The sequence below is a fragment of the Athene noctua genome, chromosome 21 (genome assembly GCF_965140245.1).
Source record: "Athene noctua chromosome 21, bAthNoc1.hap1.1, whole genome shotgun sequence".
NCBI classification, from domain to species: Eukaryota; Metazoa; Chordata; class Aves; order Strigiformes; family Strigidae; genus Athene; species Athene noctua.
The window spans coordinates 2,188,295-2,215,490 of NC_134057.1; the positions used below are offsets into that span (position 1 = coordinate 2,188,295).

At 41.4% G+C, this 27,196-nt stretch overlaps 1 protein-coding gene across 1 annotated transcript in view; it reads right to left on the reverse strand.

The window, feature by feature from the left end:
• PCDH15 (protocadherin related 15) overlaps window positions 1–27,196 on the reverse strand; it is a 448,489-nt gene that overhangs the window by 18,512 nt on the left and 402,781 nt on the right. Inside the window, exons 29-31 of the mRNA XM_074924175.1 lie at window positions 14,750–14,926; window positions 7,273–7,491; window positions 3,353–3,463 (exon numbers count right to left, since the gene is read on the reverse strand). Coding sequence (XP_074780276.1) covers window positions 3,353–3,463; window positions 7,273–7,491; window positions 14,750–14,926 — 507 coding nt within the window. The remainder of the gene's footprint in view (window positions 1–3,352; window positions 3,464–7,272; window positions 7,492–14,749; window positions 14,927–27,196) is intronic.

Consider the following 27,196-nt stretch of genomic DNA (forward strand, 5'->3'; position numbering starts at 1 on the left):
AAGGGTTAGGCTTTATTAATAAAGGAATGTGGGAAAATGATGTTTTCCATCATTATGAAAATGGATGCTGGAAGATGAAGTTTTAAACCTCTTGGTCAGATTGTTCTGTCTTTTCTGGTGCTCTTTTTTCATATTTCAGAAAATATTACCAAATCTAAGTCAATGGAAATTTAACCTCTGATGGTTAAATATTCCCTAGCAAAACTGGAAGATAAATTAAAATAACTAGATACTGAATAGGAGTTAATTAAGAGCCGTTAAATCTCCTCTAGGTTATTTAATATGTAAAAGTTCCCTGAAGGTCTGTATTTAGTAATGAAACACACTTTCTGCTTAAATTTTGCTTCTTGTTTTGACTGGAAGATTATCCACACAGAGAAACTACAGCTTCCTAATGGTCAGAGGGACCTGAGAGGACCGATGAGAAGAATCACTGCACAGAGCACAGGGATCACTCTCCATTTGTGAAAAACACCCAGGAAAGGAAGGGTTATACCAGTGAATAAACCCTCCCCATGCACTACAGTTCTCTGAAAACCAGTATGCCTAAGGCTTGCCTTTGGGCAGAATATAATAGTATGAAAAATAATTGACTTCACAATAATACACTAATTCTTTATTCTACAGCAACATACTTTGAGGTTGGTCAAGCACCCTCAATCTATTTAGAGGCGAGAGAAATAAATGATTCTGAACTTGAAGGAAACCCTCCAGTAGAAGGCTCATGCAAGATGACATAACCTTTATGCTACTGGGACAGATTATTTCGAAAGCTTCTCAGATCCGTCTTCATTTTGCATGACACCTCTCAAGGATGAGGTTATCCTGCGATCATTTTCTGTTAATGTATAGGTATTTTAATCAATGAGAAACATCAGCTCACCAGTTTGAAGCACATTTCTCCAAACTCAAAGAAGCGTGCCTGCCTTGCAAGGAATTGTAGACAGCAGAAAAGAAAGATTTTGCTTGCATCCAATTGAGAGATCGTAGGCTCACAAACTGAAAGCAAACCTCTGTGCATGCACTCACTCTTGCTTTGCATTGGGTTTTTTTAAGGTAGTAGGACTATTTGGCTTTAGAAATAATACCATTCAAGTTCAGCAATCATATTTCATCTCTACTTCCAAGAAAAGGATAAAGAAGCATAGAAGTATTGAAACTTCACAGTAAATGTCTTTCCTGTACTTGATCAATGGACAAATAAAATATGAGTTTCATATTGCAAGGTTTAATGGGAATTACTGAAAGGAAAATTAACTAGTGTTCCTACTAGCTACAAATATTAAGACAATGAAATGAGCTTACTTACTGATGCCTATGTATCCAAAGACAGAGAAAAATGAAAATTATGAGACAAGGCAGATTTAAAACTAAAGAGCTTAGTTCCATTTCATTTGCTATAAACACCAAAATAAGAAAACAAGACACAAGGCAGCACTGCAAATGAGAGAGGCCTGTCTTAGGACAAGTAAAGACAGTAAATATGTTACTAAAATTAATGATAAATGTTAATAAATGGCATTTTCCAAATAATAATTTCCTAAGGTACACCAGTGCCTTGAAATCAAGTATCTGACAGGAAAAAAAAGAAATAATTTGTAAATATTTTTATTGGAGCATGCTATTTGCTTTAAAATCCTCAGGATTTTCATTATCTTGTAAGGATTTTTACCAGTTCATGTTTAATCGGTTCCTTAGAATGATAGCTATGAGTATATCTTAGCTGTATGCAAAGACATCTGAGAGAAAATATTCCAAATATGGAATAATTTTTGGTGCAATATAATCTATTTTTAGTCAAAATGACCATAAATCTAAGCCTCAAAGTCAATACTGCAAATCTGTACATTTGTACCTATATGCTGCAATACAAAAACATTAGAAAAATATCTTTGCAGGTAAAAAACCCAGCACAATGAGGCTTGTTCTGTGTTTAGCATAAAGTATTCATCAGTGCAAAACGCAGATTCATCCATTGGGATGTCTAGTTCCCACAGATAAACAGCTTCATATCACTGCCAGTAAAATTAGAAGTGAATCATTAATTTCAGTAGAAGTTTAGTTAAGTGCAAAGGAAATGGGAATTCTATCCAGCAGGACACCTCACTGTATGTGTAAGTGTACAGATGTGATCCTATGTGGTTCACAAGCAAAAGTGCTCACATTCAAAAATGCGACTATATGGTGCTGTCAAATATATGTCTTTCCTCCCTTCCTGCCCAAGCAGTAGCACCTCACAAAGACAAAAGTCATGGGAGGAAATTCAGCAGTTAGGAGAAGCTATTCCTCCTTCAGGCATAGCTCCTCTATTTACCCAGAAAAGCTCGAGTTCTGGAGTTATTTCAAACGCAGAGACCACACTCAGATCGCTAACACTTAAAGCAGCAGTGATACGCTCTGTCATGCCTCCTTAACATTTTATAAACTCGGTCTGGAAAATTTCAACTTTCTGAGCAAAACAAATAATGATTGAAAACAGAGCAAAGTTGCTCTAAATCCTCAGCAACACCCGACACTCTCTCTCTACCTGCCTCCAAACACATTAATGCTATGCTCCTCAGCGTTACTTGGCTTTAAAATACAAACATAGGTGAGTAAGTGTGGCAAGCTTATCAACAAAACCCCCCAGCAGGGTACAAATATGAATTGGCTATTCTCCGCTGCAATATTTTCATACTGAGGGTTAAATTGTTGCTGGAGTCCATAAACTTCAGATTTACAGAAGCGTGAAAAGGTAGGCATCTTTGCAATATTATTATTTTATGAGCATGTAATAGATAAAAGATATATTCATTTAACTGCCCGTGGTTTCTCTGTTTTGGTAGCTCCTTTGTCTTTAATTTCAATATTCAAACACTTGCAAATTTAGAACAAAACCCCCTACTTCATCCAACAGATTATTTCTCACTAAAGCAAACGGGGAATTTGCAGCAGCAATTTCACTGGAAGTGTTTAGTCCACAGCTCTGAAAAATGTGTCATGGAGGCCTGGATTTGTGAAGGGACTAAAGGAGCCCAGTCCTGGCTCACCCTGGTAGCAATGGCCTGCTGGTAGGCTCTTGCTCTAGAAAAAACCCACCTGGTTATACCCTACTTTTTACCATCTTAAAACCTGTTAAAGACCCCCCCATGCACTATAAGAGATCCCCACTAGCAGGATAAATTGTTTTATCTCCCCTTACAGAACCCTCCTATTTATTTTCTGGATGTTTGAGAACCCCTAGGAGCTGGGGAAAGACCCCTTCATGAAGAAAAGCCTTTCGGACACAGACTCCATGAAGCGATATCCCTGGGAAGTGAATCATGGCTTTGGTCGCTAACAATTTTATTGATGTATCACAAGGATTACTTACATGGTGCTGTCACCAAGCTCTTCGTAGAGGTTATTGGCAGCAGCGGTTGCTGGTTTGCCTGCTGGTAAAGCCATCTGGATTCTCGCAGTCTTTGCACATTCAGCCTGTCGCCTTTGGTAAGCCACGTAGGGAAGGAGAAATACTCATTAGAAACACTCTAACGTAAGATGAGAGGCAAAGTTTTCTAAGTTTTTTTTCCTGCAGTTTTCAAAACATCCCCGCGTTTTGTCTTCTTCAAAGAAATGTAATAACACGATAATCTTTTCCTGGCTTTTTCAGCTCTCTGGTTTCTGTTCTCTCTTGGTGAAACCCTGGGCAGAAAGCTCCTGACCAGCAGAACGCCACTGACACAGCAGGTATTTCCCAGGAAATAACATATGTGCTAGCTCTGACACTGCTCTCGTGAGGAGGGTTTATCTGTTCTGGCTGCCCAAGACTAATGGTGGAGAGAGTAAGCTCTTTGGTCAAGTGCTTTATTCAAGTGCCAAGAAACTGCAATTTTAAACACACAAAAAAAAGTCTCCAGCGAAGTTTAAGTTATCACTTACAATTCCTTTCTGATTTGGGTTGGCTGGGAAATTCCTGTCTCAATGGAGAGTTTTTCTGAAAAAAATTTTTTTTTCTTTTTTTGTAATGGGTAAACTCACTATGAAACAAATTTCTATCTAGAAAACAAAGCCCACAGTCCCTGGTGTGGAACTGGGGGAGTGCCACTGAGGTGACCTGACTGACCGACCTTTGGTGTGTCGATACCCCAGCCTTCCTAGGGCAGTCTCTCGGTGAGCTCTAGTCTGACATGCACCTGCTCTCTTGAGAAATACCTCACACAAGGAATTATTTCCCTTTTTCTCTGCAGCAAACAGACAATGTCCTGAATCACATTATCTTTTAATGTGTGCTAGCATGCAATAATAAAGTACACTGAGTGACCATATAAGTAACTTTTAAGCTCGCCAAACAAGGTGACCAGCAGCAAGTAACTTACTGAATGTCAAGTACCCCTCCTTAAAAATAAAGACTGGGATGCTATCAGTATTCCCATACAAGCTGTTAGAAACAAAGCTGAAAATAAGTACTTACTCTTTGAATCTGTTTTGTTATGCAAAAAAAAGATAAAGAGATAAAAAGGAAGGTTAAATTAATTCCGTTTCCAACAATTGTCCTAAACAGTGAACCTAATAGGAGTTATAACCGAGATGCTACTTAATTATTCCACACATAAAATTACAGAATTAATGACATGTTTAAAGAATCATAATTTCCAGAGCTGAAGAGTGTTTAGCTGCTATTTCTGATACTCTTGAAACAATTTTGCAGTCAGCGTAAATATGAATTACAGTGGGGAAAACAGCTTTGGGCTTACAGAGAACAGCTCCCCTGCCACGCACACAGACAGAAAAGAGTAAGACATGAAAACATGAATATATCTCAGGATATTTCTTTAACAGGTGGACTACCAGGGATGCATTTTTAAAACTGTTTTCTCATTTTAACATGTTTCGAAAATGCTAAACATCTTCAGTAGTGAAGAAGTATTATTTTTGATTGCTATTTAGAGGGTACTGGTATTTTCTGATTAGTAAATAATACATTATTTACAGTTACCTTATGGGGTTGTACTGGATAGTGTACTTCAAAGACACTATTTTATAGAAAAGAATAATGATAGTTCCTGGCTTGTTTACAAGCAATAAATGTAGGCACTGAACTGCACTTTGACAATGAATATTTTATAAATTAAATTAGTTTTCTTTCATTAACTATTATTTTTACAAAATTTAATAAGCTGATTACTGATCTGGAAAGCACTGAAAAATGAACCTACTGAACAACAAAAAAAATTAACAGAAATTTTTAACATTTCCATTACATGTGCTCTATGACAGTTACATTTATCCCACTATAATCTCTACACTCAGTGGCAGACTGGAGCACCTACTTTGCCAGAATGTTATCAGGAAAAATACTGAAACTCTTCTTGAAAAGGAGAAAAAAGGCTGTAATGCAAAAACAAACCATAGGGCTCAGGATAGCTTTTGGTATTGATATTAACACTAATACCCTTTTATTTTCTTTGGCACTCTTCAGTGATACATTTTTCATAGAAGTATAGTTTATTTGCATTGGTCTGCTATAAATCCAACTCCAAGTCATATTTCTAGACAACAAAAATGGGATTTTTGATGAAACGAAGTTAGGCAGATTCCTTAAAGCTCTTAAAAGAGATTGATAATCTTTTGGTAATCTGACAGATGTCAAGGAAAAATAATGCTATTAGATTTCTTAAAGAGACGGGCAATTCAGATAACAACCACCAACTAATTGTATGCTGAACTGGTTCAAGTTGTGTTTCACTAGAAGCAAATTTTATATACAATTTTGGGAGAAGTAAAGCAGCTTTGAGATGCACTGCCATCCCAACGGTGTGCAAGTTTGTCAAGCTCTTTCAAGTTCCTTTAAAAGGACTTTTTCCTTTGACCTAAATTGTTTGGAGAAACTGGGATGTGGAGTAACCATCAAGAAATGGCTGCCCTTGGCTGTTTTTCTGTTTCACTGAGGAAAGCGCTTTCAGGCAGGCTGCTGTTTTTTCATGTAGGACAGGCTTTTAAAATGATGACTAACAGGGCTTTGCTAACTCCTAACTGCAGTGCACAAAGGGAAAATGCACAGTTTAAATCTCACCTGGTGTATCGTACCACATTACACCTATTGCAGCATTCAGACTGTAATTGCTTTACTGTAACACATGTATATCAGCTCTTCCATGCCCTCTCCTCCCACAGAATGATGCAACACTGCAGCAGGAGCCAGCACAGGCACTGACACCTCATTGCCCTCAGCACAATGAAGGGAGCAGATGCCAAAGCATTTTTCATAGAATCAAAACAAACAAAAAATCCAGCAGGGCTCTGGGAACTCCCTCCTCCATGGTCCTGTGGAGCAGAGGCTGTCCATGATGAGGGCATATTACATTGCAGGTAGTTCACCAATTTTATAATGACGATAGAAAGATAAGGAGGTACAGACCGGTATATACAGAAGTTGAATATAGCCATGTACTGGGGTAGATGCACAGAAATATTTATATTTTTATTTTGTAATGATTCTTTCAGTGTTCATGCTCAGAGCATGAACATGGAATTAGAAATCCCTCATGAGAAGAAATTAAAGAATAAATATACATCCATTAAGTTCAAATGCATTGAATGCATGATTAAATGAGTGGACCTGAAAAGGCGTAGTTGAGAAGAACTTGTTAGTGATGTTGATCCTTTAATTAGTCTATTAGCCCAATTACTTAAACCTCTTGAGTCTATGAGAGGTGAGTAGAAATATCAAGAAGGTTCTCTCTGGTGTATGCTGCTTTAGATAGTGCTAAAATGGCACAAAATCAATTCTTCATGAAACGCTGGCAATTAAGAAGCATACAGCTACAGAAAAAATATAACTGTGAGTATTTTAGGATTTAAACAAAATAAGTTGAGTCCTCTCATTTTGCCTGAGCTACAAAATTTGATTTTGGATTCATTTATTGAAACAGCACCTTCTTGCTCTGGGTTGTTTTGGGTTTTTTTTTTGGCAGGGAATTCAGCTTTGAATTTACACTTTTGCATTTCAAACATCTGGCTTTTGATGTTGTGTTTTGGCACATATTCTAAACCAGTTACTGCACCAAAACTTTAGGAAGGATAGCAAGATGTACTTCCCATGCATCTTCTGTTTTCAGGCACAGCTCACATCAAACACTGACTTTAATTTCCCTCTCACCACAAAAACTCTGGTGGTGAGAGGGAAATGAAAACTAATTCCTAGTATAATAATTTCCTTGCAGTGAGGGATAATTTTCAAAACAGTTCTTCTGTGAAATGTAGCATCCCTACTACAACATTTCTACCACAAAAAGGAGGAGAAGTACTTACTGTCTGTAGCTGACCATAACTATTAAAATAGCGGGCATGCAGCAAAGGATGATTATGACAGCCAGAGCGAGTAACGCGCCTTCCGTGAAGCCAACGGCTTGCGCCTGCTTCTTGACGTTCGCCACCACGTCTGGGGTGCGGATCTCCAGGATGCGTCCCCCCTGCCCCAGGTACGGCTGAAACTCTTTATTGATATCCAGCAGTTTGCCATCCAGGAACCTTCAATGTCACAAAAGAGAACAGTTACAGCCAGTTTTATTAACTGTGTTTGAATTACTGCATAGTTGGGTTAACTGTGGTCAGATAAAGCACATACCTGTTCCTTGTGCACTTCTTATTTTAGCAGTTCCTTGCAATCCCCCCTATGTCAGCGATAGCTCCAATGCACTTAATACCAGAACACAGTTTAAACACTGAAAAGGAGAGGTGAGCTGAAGCTTATCCTAATTTCTAGGGGCAAAAAGTTCTCCATGCCATTGAGAGTAGCATGGCAAATGGCTGGCTTTGTGCTTTTTCCTTCAGTGGTCTGTTGCAGAGGATTAACTAACCCTCCTGCACACATTCATAAAGACCACTCTGGCCTAAAGATCAACTAGATGCTACTCTAAAAGCAGGTAATTTTTAGAGGACCTTCCTCAGTTTCTTAAAGAAATTATTTAGTTGGAGGGATAGCCTACGTTTTGTTCCTTTTGACTTCCCTTTCAATATTAAAAAGAAAAGGGATTTGGAGAAACCATGCTTTTATTAATCCCCGACCCCTTTCCCCAGCTGCATCAATTCCGAACCTCATTCTCCTATCTGCTCTGTCTAGTTAGCCTCAATGTCTGCTGTTTTCTTAGACTGTAGTGCTGGTACTGAATTACTGAATACTGAATTATTTGAGTAAGACTTTCCTCTTATAGCATGACTGTTTGATGGCAAGAGGAGAACACAGAGGGGCAATGATCAGATGAACTCATCTCCAGTAGGAGTAAACATCAGAGTAGCTGAAGGATGTGCTCTCTCAACATTTGGCAGAGTGCTGAGGGAGTTTATTCACTGGCTTCATGCTACCTGACAGCGTCCTCTCCATCATGGCAATTTTTGGGCGGAAGCTGTAGCAACATCCCTGAGAGATTCAGGAGAATTTTAACAAGGAAAACAATAACATTTTAGAAAATGCTACATCATCTGTACTAACTTCCTTAAAGTCAGATTGGAGGTCACAAGAGGTGACAAAGAGAGGTTACTGTAAACTGCCTTCTCTTTTTCTTGTTTTGGTAAGATGCAGGCCATTTCTTACAGTTTCACACCTCTTCTAAAAGGAAAAACATTAAATGCTTATAATAAACTGTAATTTAAACTGCAGGGGTTCTCTAACCGCTGCCAGATACCAGAACAACCTTGACTAACGTTAGTAATTACAGGAACAATAGGCTATCTATACAGTTATCACAAAACCCCTGGCTTCAGTTAGGCCTCCAAGGCACTCTGTTAACACAGAGCTAGGTCCTAGGCTAAACTAGGGTATCAGCTAACCAGGAACCACGTGCTGCTGTCACCGCTTGCAACCTGTAACAACACCTATCTTCTGTTGGTGAATCACCTACGAGAGGAACTTGGAACAACATAGTTACCAAGTAAAGGACTGGAGCAGTCTCTGAAAAAGCAAATGCAGTGGGAAAGTTCAGTATCTGATCCAGTAACTGGCAGTTTAAAGACAAGTGGTCAAATGCAGATCCTAATCAATAGAGCTCATTTCCCATATGATGGAAAATTTTCTATTGGATGACTTTCTGATAGCAAACAGTATGTTTGTTAAAAAAATTTATTTTAGGAGTCTGAAAAAGCATATTGGCCAAGGCTTTAACTTCCAAAGGAACAGAAAAATTCTTGGATCACTTTTGAAGTGAGGATTGACTGTCTCAAAAGCTGCCAAGTAGTAGGCTCCAGCTATAAAGATCAAAGGCAGAAGTACTCATTAGGATGGAGGAGATCCTGCTGGCTCTTAACTACAGCAGAACCCCAGACTCCTACATGTACACTGGTTCTCCTGGAGAAGGAAAATCAAGTGAAAAACGCTGAGATAAAAAATCCTGAAAAACAACAGCAAAAAAAAATACTCTGAAAGGATTTCTGTATATAAACTCTGCATGTCTGAAGAAAGACTAAAATACCTTATACTTCCTTAGGCTGATCACAAGACAGAAATTACACTCCTAAGAGACAATTTCTTAGAGTGTGTTAATTTCTTACAACTGATTTCCTCTCAAATGAATTTATTGATCAACCCTCATAGCATTGATTGTCCCTGTTGGGTTTTTTTGTTTGTTTTGGTTTTTTTTTTTTAACCTTGGGGAGAATGTACTCTGATATGTCTGTGTAATCTATTAGCTGGATCTCATAACATGCAGAACAATTCATCCTGAGTGCTGAAATGCTGTGGTTTCATGATACTAACTTCAAAGCTTCAAAGAAGAGCAGTGGCTGCTCGCTCACAGACCCACACTCTCAGAAAAAGCAACCCAATGTGTTTTGAAGAATGATTTCCCTTTGTATTAGTACGCTCCGCTGATATTCACAACTACTTCCTTGATTTCTGCTGCAAAACATCTCCTTGGTATTTGAGCAAAAAATCACTTCTCACAGCTTGAAGACCTGCAATGATGGTTCACAAGACAGAGTATAAACGGAGCTCTAGTTCTTTTGTTGTACGCTAGATGTCACTGGTGCATGTTCCACGTCCTTTGAGTTGCCAAAAGCATTCAAGTAGGACAGCATTAAATCTCTGGCTGATTTTAACAATCTCTCAGTTAAAATTCTGTTAGCATTTTCTTGACAAACCATATTTTAACAGGTTTGTAACTTAACCGTGCACATTCCATGATGAAACATGACACATTGTGCAAAAGATTCAGACAGAGTAAGGATTTTATTTTTAATGGTGGACATTTTCCAGTTAATATATGCAGCAGAAATTTTCTGGATTCAACTGCTTTTTATGCTCCAATAAATCAAACCCTCTTTCATATAAAAGACAAAAAAGGAGACTGATTATTTCAGTCTGTAAAATTATACAAGTGGCCTCAAAGTCCACTTTTAGGAGTTTGTGGTAAAGGGAGGAAATAACAAAGCATAGTTACTATTCAGAGCCATTTTTTAGTGTAACCTGACAGATTTCTCATTAATAAAAATGTCAAATAATCAGTTATAACAGTCTTAAGGAAAAGCATAGATCTCTCATTGCATATCCATCTTACAAAGTAGAGGAGAGGGGAAATATCAGCATGCCTTGAGAGACCCATGGTTTTCCCCCAGTTGTCAGTGATGAACACAGCGTGGCTGTTATGTCTCTGATTTATAAATCATGCCTTTGTTTTCCAGCCAAAAGTTTTGCTTGAATGCAAATATGTGGGACTGGGCTACTCGTTTGGGACTGCTGGACGTGAGACAGCCCGTTCAAAGCAGCCTAGTAGTGAGTACGGCACAGCCTGTGCAGGTACTGCCGTTGTGCACACCAGCATGAATCCAGCACATCCAGAGCATGCTGCATCTCCTTGCATCTCTTCATTTCATAAATGACTGTTGGACGTGACCTGTCGTATTGGATGGACATTTCCTGGGGTGATTATGGGAGCCTCAAACATTCGTTTTAGTTTAGTGGCGTTTGCTTCTTGTAGAAATGCAGCTCTGCAGCTGGTCACGAGTGTTCTCTGTTCTCTGTCCTGACTATCCTTTCCTCCCAGTTCCAGGGTAAAGCCAAGCACCTCTGGGACCCCACCACTGCTCTGACTTGTGCCTGCCTGCCAGCACCAACCAGGATGAGTCCCCAGTGATATTTGTCTGCATCCCAGCAGGACTCCACCTGCAAATGGGAACAGGTCACCCTGCTCCACTCTGTCCTCAACTCACCCCCAGATTCCTTAAAAGGCCTTTGCCGATAATTATTTTCAAACAGTGACAGGTTTAGCATAAACTCTGTTAAAGTCAGGGCCTCCACTATGTTTGAGAAGCAGAAACACAGCAGGGTGTTAGAAAGCCCATTTAAGAAAAGCCACGGGTATCTTCCAATACACACAATTTTGTAAGTTGTGTTAAAATCACAACTGGCGGAATTCATGTGCTAAATCTGTGCTGTTGGTACAGTTCTCTCTTCTGTGTGCATCATGAAATTTTTGAACATTTGGAAAAAACCTTTGCTAAATTTCTATTCCTTATTGTTAATTAAGTTTTTAAAAGAGGTCTCCATCTCTTTCTGATTTTCTAACCTTTCTCCCATCCAGTTTATTACATGATCCTTTCTTCTACTGATCTATTTTCTGCTGGGATCCAGAGCAGATTCCTGGCTGGCAGAAGGATGTTGGGACTCCTGACAATCTCTTCCCAATGAAGGAACAACCATTGCTACTGTGTCCTGTGACTGGGGCAGGAACAACATGGAGCTATTTCTCTAAAGATCAAAACTCCAGAAAAGATGGTCACAGAGGGAATTTCTTCTGAGATTTGGGTAAGCACCTGAGCTGAGCCAAATGTCCAGAGTTTCAACCACCTGCTAGCCAAAATTTGTTAACTTCAGATGTCAAGCTACAAAACTCTCACTTTATTTTTCTCCTTACTTTAGTAAGCTGACACTTACCTCTACCCCTAAAGCCAGGAAAGCATTCCCTGGGATTTTTCTGATTTAAATATTTAAAAGCTTTCAAAGAGAGAAAAGAGACTAGGAAAAAAAAAAAATATGAGTATGCAGGCACATGGAGCATTTTCATGAAGTTGCTTCTAAGATGATAGACCATACATTTGCAGACCAGGCAAATGAGAGTAATATTCCCTTCACATTTGAAAGACTGCTTTTTAACCTATCTTAACTCTATTGTATTCTGAGTATTTCACTGGACACAGAAACATCCCTAAAAAGACATTCCTATATTTTCAAAGCGCACCAAATGGAAGATGGACACATTTTCTGACCATGAAGAGAGTCTGCATCAGAAGATTCTTTTCATGGAGTTGAAAGAGCTAAGTGCCTCCATGTACAGATACTATCTCACTTTCGTATCCTAATAACAGCAGATCTGCAGAGAGCTTTCCAAAGTGCAGACTAAAAGGGCATCAGAATTTTCAGCTGTCATCAAGGTCCCATAAATTTTCTGACCTTGAGCATTTCTAATGAGATCCCACTTTGGCCATACACTAAACTGGCTATGACTGGAAGAAAACATAGACCTCAGCGAATTTACAAACTGTAAAAGTGAAAAAGGTAATAATGAAGAGGGATTACTATATAGTCTGGCTGTAAGGCAGTAACATACATTTTACTGAGACTAGTTTTGGGAGTGGGCTGGGGTAAAACAGTCACTTAAGAGGGGCACTGCAAGCAGATTTACTGACACTTTTCCTCAGAGATAAAAGAAAATGGTTATCCATCAGGAATTTCTGCTGGCTTTCTGACAAGTTTTCTTAATTTTTACTTTCACTCTTGAATAAAATTGGGAAGAAAATCACAGAGACACCATTCTGGGCACGATCAGCAGTTCTGGCAGTTGACAGGTGAACACAAACTCCCACTGCATCACCAAGACCTAAAAAGACTGTATGACCATGGAGATACCTACAAACAAAAAATGGCCACCAGAAGGAAGTATCGCCACCACTGTGAAAGCTACCACTGCTAAACTGTATCTGATTTTTATATTCCTAGTTCAGAAAGCGATGCTGGAAGACTGGAGAGGGTTCAGAGAAAACTGTGATTAAAGGAATTAAAATATAGCCCAGAGCGCAGAGGTCAAGGAACTTCTCAAGAAAAATACTGAAGAGGATGATGTGACCATAAGCCTAGACCGTGGTGGAAACCAGAAACTAAAACCACCAATTGGATGCTTCAATCTAGCACCCAAAGTTATAATAAAACTCTGTGACTGAATGTAGACAAATTAAAAAAAAAAACAAAAAAAAACCCACCCACCTAATTTTTGACAGTAAAAGTAATTACCCTTCAATAACAACACAAAGTTTGTCATGGATGGGATTTTCTGGAGTAGTTGCTTTTCTGAACAACATGCTCAAAGCAGAATGAATTTTGGGAGTTCCTACGGTCTTTATTATACTAGGTCAGACTGATCACACTGATCTTTTCCAACCTATAAACTCTGAATATATGCAGAGCTTTAGTATGCTATAATTCATCTGTACTAAATTAAGAGCTCGGGAGAACAAGCCCTTTTTCAATCCCAGTCCACTGAGACGGCTCACAGCCATTTGCTTTTTCAGCTGCTGACTGACATGCTGCTTTATATCATCATGGAACACTGGTCTAGTTTTCACCGAGATAGAAAGCAAACACAAAGGTGAAACACATGCAAAAAACCCCAAAAGGTAGCAGCTGCTTTAGAAGAAGAGCCCATTTTTGAAATTTGCATTTTCATTGTTTTGAAAAGACAAAAATACAGTTTCTAACAAAATGATTCTACAGCCATATTGACATATTGGCAGCTGAATGGGTTGAGATACTAATTTTGTCCTAGAACCTGCTTGCTGCTAGTGATAACTCAGACAAAACATGTAAAGAGATTACCTTAATTTCATTTTCTTACGCATTTAATCTCTGGCATCTCTTTGCAGGCAGAGAGAGGAGTTACTGCCGGCCCCCAAATTAGTAGCATGCCAGAGCGATATCCCACCGGAGCTCTGCTAAGGTGCCAAAGCCCAGGCAGCATGGCACCCTAGCAAAGCACTCTGCTGTGTGACCAGAGCTGGCCCATTCACTGGCAACATGATCAGTCAGTAAAAAGCCATCTCTTATGTTTTATGTAACACTGGAATTAAACTGCTACTTTGGAACTCAATTGAAAAGGCAAAACAATGTCAAATTATGAATATAAGTGGCCAGTCTACTGATGTTCACCATCTCCTCTAGCAACTGGTGGGATGGGCCCACGCAGATCTGTTTGCTCAGCCCACTGGGCACCTCTGAGCCCTACTGATTTCCTGAACACAGATGTACACCTGGATCATGCTCTGATGTCTGTGCTTCAGACTAGGTGCACATCACTCCTCTTCCTTCCTCTTCCCTTTCTTCTTCGGTTTCAACAAAAAATGTAAAAAGAAAGAGACACACTCCAAATGGAAACTGCAAAAAGTCTGAAGGTCAACGACTGGGGCACCAAAGCCCTTGCCTGGAGATCATGGATAAGTTTTGGTACACAGAAAGTCACTTCCTTCAGAGGAATTTAAACTGGAAGCTCCTTCACAGGGTGGACCAAATGTATTACAAGCTGTTATGGCAAAAATGTCTAAATCACGCGTATTGGGGCCATTCAGTTCAAGGAAATGGACCAAACCTTGTCAAGCTGCACACAGGGTAGGTGGAGGGGCATGCACCAACTGCTTCAATAGACTTTTCTGTTCCTGTTGTATTGAACCACTTGCTAACAGAGACAGAACAACAAGCTTCAAAACAGTCCATAGAAATACAGGAAGAACAACAAATAAACATACTTACTTAAAAAGTTCATTCCTCATGATAGCTCTATTTGTTTGCGGGTCAATTGCGTAGACCATGAGGTCAGACTTGGTGTAATCCTCTTCAGAGTACCCATCCCCAAACCTCCGTGCACCGATGGATTCCACCACAACTGTCGCACCAGGAATCTGATCCTGGACATAGCGTTCCAATATCCTAAAGAAGAGATGGAGCCAGAAAGCTGCAGTGATTTATTTGTGCTGATCAAGACTGACAACAGCCCAAATGAGACAGTAATAGACAAAAAACACAGCTTAGAAGGATGGTAACCTTCAGAGCACTTTTAAAAAATCTCTGCTCCAATCTAACCTCTTAAATGCTGAACTCTTGGGAAAAGCTTAGCAGTGTTAGGAGAGGTCATCAGAAATAGTGTCCTTAAGTCTAGCTTTTTGTATTTATGACATCAGTTGAGTTTTAAATGGCTCATGGGAAACACCATCTATATTTCACAGAAAAACCTGCTGTCAACCTTTTATTAAGCTGTATGATTTCAGAACTTTTCAATTCCAGCCTTACACAGGGTGCATACAATAAATTTTCACCCACAGAAACAACCACTTCAACCATTTTTGGTGGAATATTTCATCTGGCCCTCCAAGACAGCACAACATATCAGGTGCCAGAACACCTGCTACTCCAAAAGTCATGAGCAAGTTTTACAGTCGTAAGAAAGTTGGAATATCAAACTGACATGTTTACCACAGGATAAAAATAAAATAAACTGCAGAAGTTCTACAAGGAGAAGAAAGATCGGTTGATAGTATTCAGCAGCAGGTATGCATAAGATAGCAAGGGCATAACAACTATAAACCAAAACAAATCTCTCTTTTTTCCAAAGAGAAGGATTCATTACAAGCTGTCAGAGCACAGAATGTCACAGTCTGCAGATATGTATATGAATTGCAATGTGTCAATATACAAGATAAATGCAATTCTGGGGAATTAAAATTTATTACATTTACTGGTCATTTTATTATATCTTGTCATGTGAGCAGTTTTCTTTATTATTGAATATTCCTTCCTTTTTTTTTTATTTTTTTCCCCCTAACAACTGAACGTCCACAGACATTTTAGTATGCACTTTTGGAAACCTTTATTCTAAATTCCAAATCTCATCTTCTTCTACTGTTTTCCATGCGCTACTGTTTATGACAGAAGTCTTAAAATGTGATGTTTTTCCTAAAATATTCAGAAAGACAAAGGGAGAATGGTTGTTTGCAGAATGTCCCTCTAACTAATCAAACAAAAAATACTCCTGCCTATGCCAGGTTGAAGTGCCTTCAGTGTGCCTGCAGATGCACCAAACCGATGAGGAAAGGACCTCGCTGAGCACCTGAGAAGCTTCTGCACAGATAGCAAGCACACCTGGAGAGATTATGGAAAGCCATGAGCATAACTCACTACTGCTCTAACAAGCTGCTTTGGAAAGCACAAGACTTTAATAAAGTGTTTAAAAAAGATATTCTTTTCCTTCCTCCTTGTCTGGTCTGCTACTCTAGTGGGGCCTGTGAAATCTGCTGAGTTTCTGTAGCAGACTGCTGCTCTGTATCTGCTGCACTGTGCACCCAACGAAAAAAGGAGGTTTAGAAGTATTTAGAAGCTTGGCTGGGTGACCCTCAAATTCTGTGTGTACCAGGAAGAACTGGTACTCCCATCAAGACTGTAGCTGGGGCTGGCAGCCAAGAAGGACACCAACTCTTGCAAGAATGGATGAAGCCAGAAAGAAAATGGAAAGCTGTTCAGACGCTGCCATCAGAAGATCTTTAACCACAGTTGTTGGGCAAGGACACAGTACATCTCAGAGAAAAGGGGAAGAGTCTTTGCGCACAGACTTGCTAATGGTGTGGTGAGGTTTCCAAACTGGGACTGAGAAGGGTTCACTTAAAGCCCACGGAGAGTTTTATAAACAAAGGCATAAAAGCAACTATCATCAACCTGGACACAAGGGCAAAGAGGTATGGAGAAATAAGCAAAAGAAGCTGGAAGTCTAAACACTCCATGAGAACTACGAGTTATGGGAATATGCAAGATTTTTCTGGGTTAATTTATGTGATAAGAATATCAAATCAAAAAGCAATAGCTGAGTTAGGAAGCAAAAGCAAGGGTACGAGAGGGATCGTGCTGCCTGATATATCAAGGATGCACTAGGGTGCAGAGGAAGACAGATCTGAAAAGACGGCATCAATGACTTTAAGAAGTCACTTGTTAGTTGTTTTAAACAAAATCTTTTGCAGTTGCTGAGGTTACATTTTGCTGTTAGTTTTTTTCCTGACACAAAATTTCCAAAGAAAAGTAATGCTGTCAAAGCAGTATCACCATCTCGTAATTTTTCAAGCCCACTGATTCACATTTGTCCATCCAGTTTCTCTGCTTTTTGTGTGAAAGTTTAACATGCCCTTAAAATAGAAGCTTTCCTATCAGATTTTGAAAAATTCAAGTCTGTCAGACCCAGGTCCTAGCCTAGCAGTGAATATATACTCTTAGTGAAGAGCTATTTTTGTAGGGAAAATAAAAATATAGATTATCTGACACATTGCAGGTTGACTGGCATCCTCTTAAACAAGCACTGCTGTCGTTTGCAGATACGTTAAACTCTACTCATCTCTGCTTCTGGCACGCACTTAACTGGCACTAGGGTGATAACCTGCCACAGACACCTCAGTAACAATAACTCTCCCAGGTAAAACCTGACAGGATAAATCTGGGCTATGCAAATTACTATAAAACGCCCTCCAAACATCAGGTGAATGTAAATGACTGAAAGAAACCATAACCATCTTCAGAATGGCATTTTGCACAAAGATCCAGATAGACTACATATGTGAAAGATTTACCTCCCTAATTAGTATACAACCATCATCTGCTGCTGCAGGGGGCCATGTTTTTCTTTCCTTGCCAGAACTATTATTTCACCCAAGACAGAAACACCCTGTGAGGTTGGAAGATTATAACACAGGGTCACTTTTAGCAGAATTGGTAACAACATTCCCTTTTCTCAGAAATTCCTGGCATGGCTTCTGCTGGAATTCATTGCCTTTGAGAATATCTTTGTCTAAAACATGATTAAAATTGAGGAACAAATAGCATACTACTTTCTGACTATGAAAAATAGGTATATTGCAGCCACTGGCTTTATTTGACATTGCAAAAAACACCACAAAGTATAGTGGAATGACAGTAATATTTCATCTGAAACACACAAATTGCACATTTAGGTTGAAATATATAATAAAAATGCACTGAGGACTGAGAGCAATTAAAGAATGAACTTAAAAATAGGGCAGTTCCCCAAAGTTATTTTAAAAGTCATTCAGCTGAGAACACTGTAGTGCTTTAAAATTCTACTGAAAGTGGTCACCTGCTTTGTAGGGCTACACACAAGAAGCAATTTTTAAAATGCATACTTTAACAACAGTATCTGCAGTTCTACTGTGTTTATCAGCAAAAGTTACCTTCAAATTCTTCTGTCACTTGTTAATGCAATGAGGGTAATTACCATCCTCCCAACAGTGTAGTGAGAGGTTGAACCCGCAACTTAGCAGGCGATGGGACTTTCCAACTGCTATAACTCCACTTGGCTCTGCAGACATAATGAGCAGAAATGCCTCCCAGTGCATCTTCGTTACCGTCACTTTCCGAATTCCCATCAGTGACAGCAGTGAAATTAAACAAAGGACAGGAGGATTTTCACTGTCATTGAGGACATAATTTGGCCCTAAATATCCTGAAAACTCAGAGATTATTTTTTTCATCTTTAGATGCAAAAGAAATGGAAAGGCAATAAACCACAGGTATGGTGATCTGCTCAGCTGCCCCTTGGCTGATGACATTCTGCTTCTCAGAACATTTATGAAACCAGCAAAGCAAAACCCAAAATCTGGGATGAGGCACCACAATCCTGGGCCGCACTCAGCACTACGGTCACGAGTTGACGTGTGCACCTGAGGCATCGTTCCGCGTGGCAGGGCTGAGGTTGCTGCACCCCGTTACAGGCAGAGGAGACCCTGCTGAGCACAGGGCCAAATTAAGGGTTGCACCCTGGCATCGCAGCATCATGCTTCTTTCTCCTCACAGCTGCACGAACCCAGCATGCCAGACATGGGAGAGATCCTGCTACTGGGAAAAATGCAAAGGACTAGTTAGAAGCTCCTTTGGAAACTAACGTGAAAGCTCAGTTAATTGACCTCAAAATATGAGATACGGAATTGCCTGCACGAGAGCCCAGCTGCAATGGCTACCCAACTAGACTAACAGTCATCGTGAAAAGATTTGGTAAGTCAGCAGCAAGGTTTAATGACCCTCTGTTGTCCCTGGCTGGGAAGATGCATGACAAGGCCTGAAGGAGCACCACAGCGTTTCAGTAGTTTTATACCCTCGAGCCGAATTGCTCAATTGTACGTGTATTCTCTGAATCAGCACACAAACAAAAGAAACAATTCAATCTGCAGGACATTTTAGATCCTCAACAGTATCCGAATGTAATTACTGCACAATCTTCCTAGCAGAAAATTCTATGGGAAAAAAAATGTTTCAGTTCTCTACTAATTTAATAGCCTACTATGTTTCTGGAGCACATAAAAATATTGTAAGACCTGAAAAAAAACAAAAAGAATCCATTCTTTCTTTCAGGATCCTGAAATAACCGGTGCCATAGACTTGGAGCTACAGGTGTTGGAAGACTAGATATCCTGCATAATTTTTGGATCCTCCACTGAAAATTCTAGCTCCCCCGGAAAACTTAGTAGTAATAATAAAATCATATTCTAGGTATTTGAAAATGCAAGCAAATTTGGCAGCAGTGCAGGGATGAGAACATTCAGCTCTGCTGGTACGCTTCAATACGGACTTTTCAAGTGTTTCATTTAACCTCAGTACATTCAATTTTTCTCAACGTCATCCAAATTCTGGCTGTGTTGAGTTTTTGCAAGGTTAAATGACAACTGAAGTGCTGGATTTTCAACTGGCCTTTCACATAACGATAAGGACCAATTCCAGCCCCTCCTGTGCAGTTAGCTAGCAATAGCTTTGGAGAGGTGACACACTTGGGCCCCAGCTTCCAGATGCCTTATTACCACATGCATACAGCACAGAGAAGGACACACTACTTCTGTGGCCTCCAGAGAGGTGCCAAGCTGCTTTGGACCTGCCAACACAACTCAGGAAACCCTTACTAGTCAACTAAATCAGTCTGCTTTGGGCTGCAATGTAGAATAAAAAAGCCAGAACTGGGGTTTATTTCAAGCCTAAGACTATTCCCTGTTTATAAAATAGCCTTTTGACTCAGATTATTTCTACTTTTATATCATGCACAAGGCACTTGTCTATCAGGAAGGAGCACCACTGAACCAATTTACTCTGCATGATAACATCTAAATTATTTTAAAAACAACCCAGAGACAACGTCTTAATACCTACTTATCCTAATCCTATAAAAGCATATTGGATTGCACACCATAAAGGAAATTGCTTTCTTACATATTGCTAATGTTTCTTTTCTTCTATTTGTGCTTGTTGTATATAATCCTGTCCTCCAAAAAAACCTACATGCACTCCAAATTTTTGGTTGTGTATCATTTTTCCTCGTTGCAGAAAGAACACGACAAAGAGTAAAACAGACATCTTGACTTTGACCCAGAAGATGTATCTTCAGATCTCAGTACAAAAGAGTTTTTACTGCAACAGTAAGCAATTTCAGACTAAACAGAAGTTTACAGCTTTATCTGAGAAGCCTGGCACTGCATTATAGTGCTTCAGAGAAAGTACATTAACAGAACAGCATTTGGTATTATTGAGAGGAGAGGGGAGAAGGAGATTGCTGAACCAGTGCTTCCCAGCTGGCAGCAGAAGGAGCGAGTGGAAAAGCCAGAGTTGAATAAGCTTCGGTCTCCATTACCTAACTTAATAAAGGTAGCCTACTGCTATTAATCAACCTGATTACAGTGGGGGGAGGCTAAGATCAGCTAAGAAAGGGAATGGGCTCTGTTAAACATTGTACAAAGCAAGAACTACAGGACATGCGTTCTCCAGGCAAAGACAAATGTAGGGTGGATATGAAATATGATGCAGCCAGTTGGTGGGAAATGTCCCTCTAAACTCATTATTTATTTATTTGATAATTTTGCCATTTAATTTAGAATGAAACAATACAGTGCAAAGAAGTGAAAGGGGAAAAGGCAGAGGGGAAGTCAACCAAAGGGCCAGGAGCAAAATGAACCCATATAACAATGTCAGAGAGCGCTGAGGAAAAACAGAAGAAGCAGCTGTAGCAGTACCTGTGACTAAAGAACATTTAGTAATGGCGAGGAAAGCAAGTGCTAGCGGTGAAGAGTGCTTAACGGCAAGTTCACTGCCACCACCCCAATATTCAAAAAGACCAGTCACATGTAATTAGGTTTAATTCAGTAATTACATGACAAAAATTGCAAAGCAAGCAATGGAATGGTACTTCACCTATAGGAAAAGTAACAGCACTGAGTGATTTATATACTGCAACTACATCCAGCAGGAAACACATGTTCATTTTCTACCAATTCATGGACTGAGGAGAAGAAAAAACACTGGTGCACTAAGGCGGACTATTTTGGTACAGTCAGGAGTGCTTTCGGAAGCACTGCATTTCCAAACAAGAACTTGTAAGGCGGCCCATCCAGGGGGTAGCTGTGTCTGCCTTTCCTAAAGGTACCAAGACTGCTGGAATCCCAGTGATGCCTCATAACATCTCATTTCATTACACATTGCCATATCTTGTAGCAGCGCTACGGGCTTGGGGAGGAGTGGCTGGAGAGCTGCCAGTCAGAGAGGGACCTGGGGGGTGATTGACAGCGGCTGAACAGGAGCCAGCAGTGTGCCCAGGGGGCCAAGGTGGCCAATGGCATCCTGGCTTGTGTCAGCACTGGCGTGGCCAGCAGGGACAGGGAAGGGATCTGAGCCCTGGGCTCGGCACTGGTGAGGCCACCCCTCGAGGAGTGGGTTCAGTTTTGGGCCCCTCACCCCAAAAAGGCCATTGAATGACTCGAGCGTGGCCAGAGAAGGGCAACGGAGCTGGGGCAGGGTCTGGAGCACAGGTCTGCTGGGGAGCGGCTGGGGGAACTGGGGGGGTTCAGTCTGGAGAAGAGGAGGCTGAGGGGAGACCTCCTGGCCCTCTGCAACTCCCTGCCAGGAGGGGGCAGAGAGGGGGGATGAGTCTCTGGAGCCAAGGCCCCAGCGCCAGGCCCCGAGGGAATGGCCTCAAGCTGCCCAGGGCAGGGTCAGGCTGGCTCTGAGGAAGGATTTCTGTGCAGAAGGGGCTGTTGGGCGTTGGAATGGGCTGCCCAGGGCAGGGGGGGAGTCCCCGGGATCCCTGGAGGGGTTGAAGAGTCGGGCTGAGCCAGCGCTGAGGGATCTGGGGGAGTTGGGAATGGTCAGTACTGGGTTAACAGTTGGACTGGAGGAGCTTCAAGGTCATTTCCAGCCTAGTTGATTCCGTGATCTTGATAAATATACTACATTCCAGAGTCATTTCCTCATCTTCCCAATTATTGAACATACCGACATTTTAACAATAAAAAAAGCAGGAACAAAGAAATTAAATAGAGCGATATACACAAGTGCCATGAACAGCACTCATGTCAGCTGTCCTTTTTAAATGCCACCGACTGGCTTCTGCAACTGAGATTAGAAAACACCATTTGCTATATTGTTAACAGCAAAACACAACTGAAGGGAAATCATCCACGTTCTGAAACCTTTCCCTGAAGAAAGGACTGTGCATTTCATCTCCTATATATAAAATAGATCTCATATACTATGATTATACATAAAATTATATACGATGTACAATGTACATATGAAGTACATCATGGTACATAATTTATAGCAATATATATTGCTATAGTATATATTATGACATTTCTTTTAAGTGGACCACAGTTTCTATGACACAAAGCAGAGCAGACAGTCCTTTGAGAAATGATGGCAGTCAACTTCATATATGCAAACTACGAAGCTAGGAGGCTGGATGTTTGCATTCCGAAAATCTCGGTATATCTCTGAGGAACAGCACTTGATTTTACATTTGGATTTTCTAGTAAAAAACCTGCCTGGCCACTTCTATATTGTATTAGATGTTTGAGTGTGAATTTTCTTTTAACTATGGAATGGCCCCATTCCTTTATAATCATTAAGGTATCAAAGGATTGAAACCTATAAGAGGTCAAACTACACATGAAGAAAAGTTCCCTGGAACTATCACATGTGCTATTTCTAGTAATTATGTCTTGAAAAGTAGGGAATAACTTGCATTAAGATACACATGATTCACATGAACATCCAGAAGACAGATAAAGTTATAACTCAAGAGCACAGAATCCTAGAATGGTTTGGGTTGGAGGGAAGCTTAAAGATCATCCAGTTCCAGCCCCCTGCCACAGGCAGGGCCACCTTCCACTAGCCCAGGTTGCCCCAAGCCCCGTCCAACCTGGCCTTGAACCCTGCCAGGGAGGGGGCAGCCACAGCTTCTCTGGGCAACCTGTGCCAGGGCCTCACCACCCTCACAGGGAAGAATTTCTTCCTTACATCTAATCTAAATCTGCCCTCTTTCACAGAATCATCAAGGTTGAAAAAGACCTTGAAGCTCCTCCAGCCCAACCATAAACTTCACCCTGACCGTTCCCAACTCCACCAGATGCCTCAGCGCTGGGTCAACCCGACTCTTCAACCCCTCCAGGGATGGGGACTCCCCCCCTGCCCTGGGCAGCCCATTCCAACACCCAACAGCCCCTTCTGCACAGAAATCCTTCCTCAGAGCCAGCCTGACCCTGCCCTGGGCAGCTTGAGGCCATTCCCTCGGGGCCTGGCGCTGGGGCCTTGGCTCCAGAGACTCATCCCCCCTCTCTGCCCCCTCCTGGCAGGGAGTTGCAGAGGGCCAGGAGGTCTCCCCTCAGCCTCCTCTTCTCCAGACTGAACCCCCCCAGTTCCCCCAGCCGCTCCCCAGCAGACCTGTGCTCCAGACCCTGCCCCAGCTCCGTTGCCCTTCTCTGGCCACGCTCGAGTCATTCAATGGCCTTTTTGGGGTGAGGGGCCCAAAACTGAACCCACTCCTCGAGGGGCGGCCTCACCAGTGCCGAGCCCAGGGCTCAGATCCCTTCCCTATCCCTGCTGGCCACGCCAGTGCTGACACAAGCCAGGATGCCATTGGCCTTCTTGGCCCCCTGGGCACACTGCTGGCTCCTGTTCAGCCGCTGTCAATCACCCCCCAGGTCCCTCTCTGACTGGCAGCTCTCCAGCCACTCCTCCCCAGGCTTGTAGCCCTGCTGGGGGTTGTTGTGGCCCAAGGGCAGCCCCCGGCATTTGCCCTCAGTGAAACTCCCCCAGTTGGGCTCAGCCCATGGCTCCAGCCTGTCCAGGTCTCTCTGCAGCCTCCCTACCCTCGAGCAGATCAACACTCCCACCCAGCTGGGTGTCATCTGCAAACTGACTGAGGGGGCACTCGATCCCCTTGTCCAGATCATCAATAAAGATGTTAAACAGGAGTGGCCCCAAAACCCAGCCCTGGGGGACACCACTCATGACTGGCCGCCAACTGGATTTAACTCTCTTCACCACAACTCTTTGGGCCCGGCCATCCAGACAGTTTTTTACCCAGTAAAGTGTATGAAAAAAACTTGCAGTTTAAAACCATTACCCCTTGTCCTATCCCTACACCGCTGGATCAAGAGTCCCTCCCCCCTTTCCTGCAGCCCCTTTCAGCCCTGGGGGGCCGCTCTAAGGTCTCCCCGCAGCCTTCTCTTCTCCAGCTGAACCCCCCAACTCTCTCAGCCTGTCCTCACAGGGGGTGCTCCAGTCCCCCCCAGCATCTCCATGGCCTCCTCTGGCCCCGCTCGAGCAGGTCCGTGTCCTTCTGCTGTTGGTGCCCCAGAGCTGGACCCAGCACTGCAGGGGGGTCTCACAGAGTGGAGCAGAGGGGGAGAATCCCCCCCCTTGCCCTGCTGCCCACCCTGCTCTGGGTGCAGCCCAGCACACCGTTGCCTTTCTGGGCTGTGAGCACACATTGCTGGCTCACAGGCAGTTTTCACCCCACCAACACCCCCAAGTCCTTCTCCTTGGGGCTGCCCCCCATCCACTGCTCACCCAGCCTGGATTTGTGCTGGGGATTGCCCCGACCCATGGGCAGGACCTTGCCCTTGGCCTTCATGAGGTTTACACGGGCCCACCTGTCCAGCCTGTCCAGGTTTCATATCTGCACTTGGATTCCATTTTCAGAGGCAGGTCTGGCCAGGAGGCTGCACATACCTGAATTCCTAAGCCCAGGAGAGTGAAAAATGCTAAAGAGACACACAGAGAAGGCAGGGTCTTTTGAGCCCATGCTCTGCAACTATTACTTATTACATAATTTATTATTAAACAATAAAGCAATTATCTCGTGTTGCATCTATGCACATTTATTAGCAGTATGAGGCGATTTCATCAGACCTTCTTTTTCAATGAAAGTTTCCTACGTTACCACTAGGAGGTTTCCTTCATATGGACAGAAGAGAAACTCTATTCTTTCCAAGCTCACTTTTCACTGCAGGAAGAAGAACATGGGACACCTCATATAATTTTTGAAAGTGAAGAGGCTGTCCTCATTCCATTCTTTAAAACTCCAGAGCAGTCCAAGCCCAAATAAATGTGTTTTCTTTACCCACCTGATTGGCTCAGAAAGCGCACACAATGCAAAAAATGTTAATGTTGAAAATGATGCCCAAATGGTTTTGGCTAGCTCTGCTTCAGGAGGAGAATTCCCTAGGCAGTATTATCTCTGTTTTCTATGGTGTGTACGCTGTAGGGCAAAACCAGCCTTTTCGAGAGGAATGTCTATGGAGTATTTCATCAAAGCACTCATTTTGAGCCACTCTGGTATTCCATTTCGGAGAAAATGATTCGCCAACTGTAGAAGTGTGTACAGACGAATTTAATTCACAACACATTTCTATTACATATCGGATGACACAGGTCTCTCCTGGTAATGTGGTGTACCTAACTGTAGCTAGAGGTTTAAGTTGCAGTCACATGAAAACCAAAAAACTAAATGCTCTAAGCATGAAGCTGGCTATTTTATTCTAGTTGAAATGCTGTTCCTTCCCAACAAGTAAGCACTGACAAAATTGCTGTATTTAAAAAAACCCACATCATCTGCTTTCACCAAGTTTTCTGAAGGAGAGGAACACGCACTGAACTTTCCACTAAGCCTCACTCCATTTTCTCTGTCATCCTCTGTAGCAGACATAAACGGACCTGTCTGAACAGACGTAATTAAAGTGGGTGAGAGAAATGGCAAATCCGACATTGATGTGCGGTCCAGAGGATATGAAAAGCCTGTTGATGAAATTAAAGCAGTTGGAGGAAAACCGAGGTGCTTACTGAATGACTGCAAAGGATCATGACACTATCAGAAATGTCAGCTGAAGACATACCCATTGTATCCCTCAAAAAGCTCAGACTCCTAAGTGCAATAGATAGTGATGTTTTAAATCTTTTCTATGGTATGATTCCTTTATTTGGACCATTAACCAACATACATCTCAGGCTATGCTGAGTCAGCCTTTCCAGTGTGCAAGAACTGAATTATGTATTGCTTAATACCTTGTATCCCCTCTCTAGTGAAAATTACAGGGAGTTGGGAGAATCTGTTATAACTTGGTTCTCCAAAGTTATTTAAATGTTGGGGTTTTTTTTTGTGGTTGTTGTTTTTTTTTTTTTTAAATTGTGAAAAATCAGCATAATTTCAAAATTCAGCTAACTATCCACTTCCACAACATTCCCCATCACCGAGTATTGTAATTGGTGGTTAAATGTTATATTTTCAGAGCTCAATATTTGCTATCAGTCCAGTGCCAAAATGAGAGGAGAAAGAGCTGAATAACCTCTGTAGTGATTAATTTAGTTAATGATATAGTCTTTTTATCTGTTAATGAATTATACAAAGTGTTCTAATTTTTTAAATTAGTGTATTATTTGAAACGTCTCAGAAACCTATTTGGTAAAGTACTTTAGACTGAGAAAATCTCCAAATTATTTGGTCTCCCTTTGCCTGTGGTTATATCTTCCATATAATGCATGAAAAAACACAAATTCCTATTATTTTGGTTTTGTGTCCTGCATGAATTATTAAAGCCTTTATAAAAACAGGGAGATAGCATTCCTTTAAAATTTAGAAGGAAAATCCAATAAATTTGAGGATGGCAATGAGATGAATACATGTTTATGTGAAACAGACAAGTACACATGTGCAAAAGTATTTCCAAGACTTTTGCTCTCTACAAATATTTTCAGTAAAGAATGTGACAATTTTAAAACAAGCTAATGCAGTCGCTTCTGGCAAAGGTTGTCCTTAAAAACTTATCCTTAGAAGTAATATTCTTATGCTATATACTTGCTGGTCTTGCAGTGTTCATGAACATAAAAGCT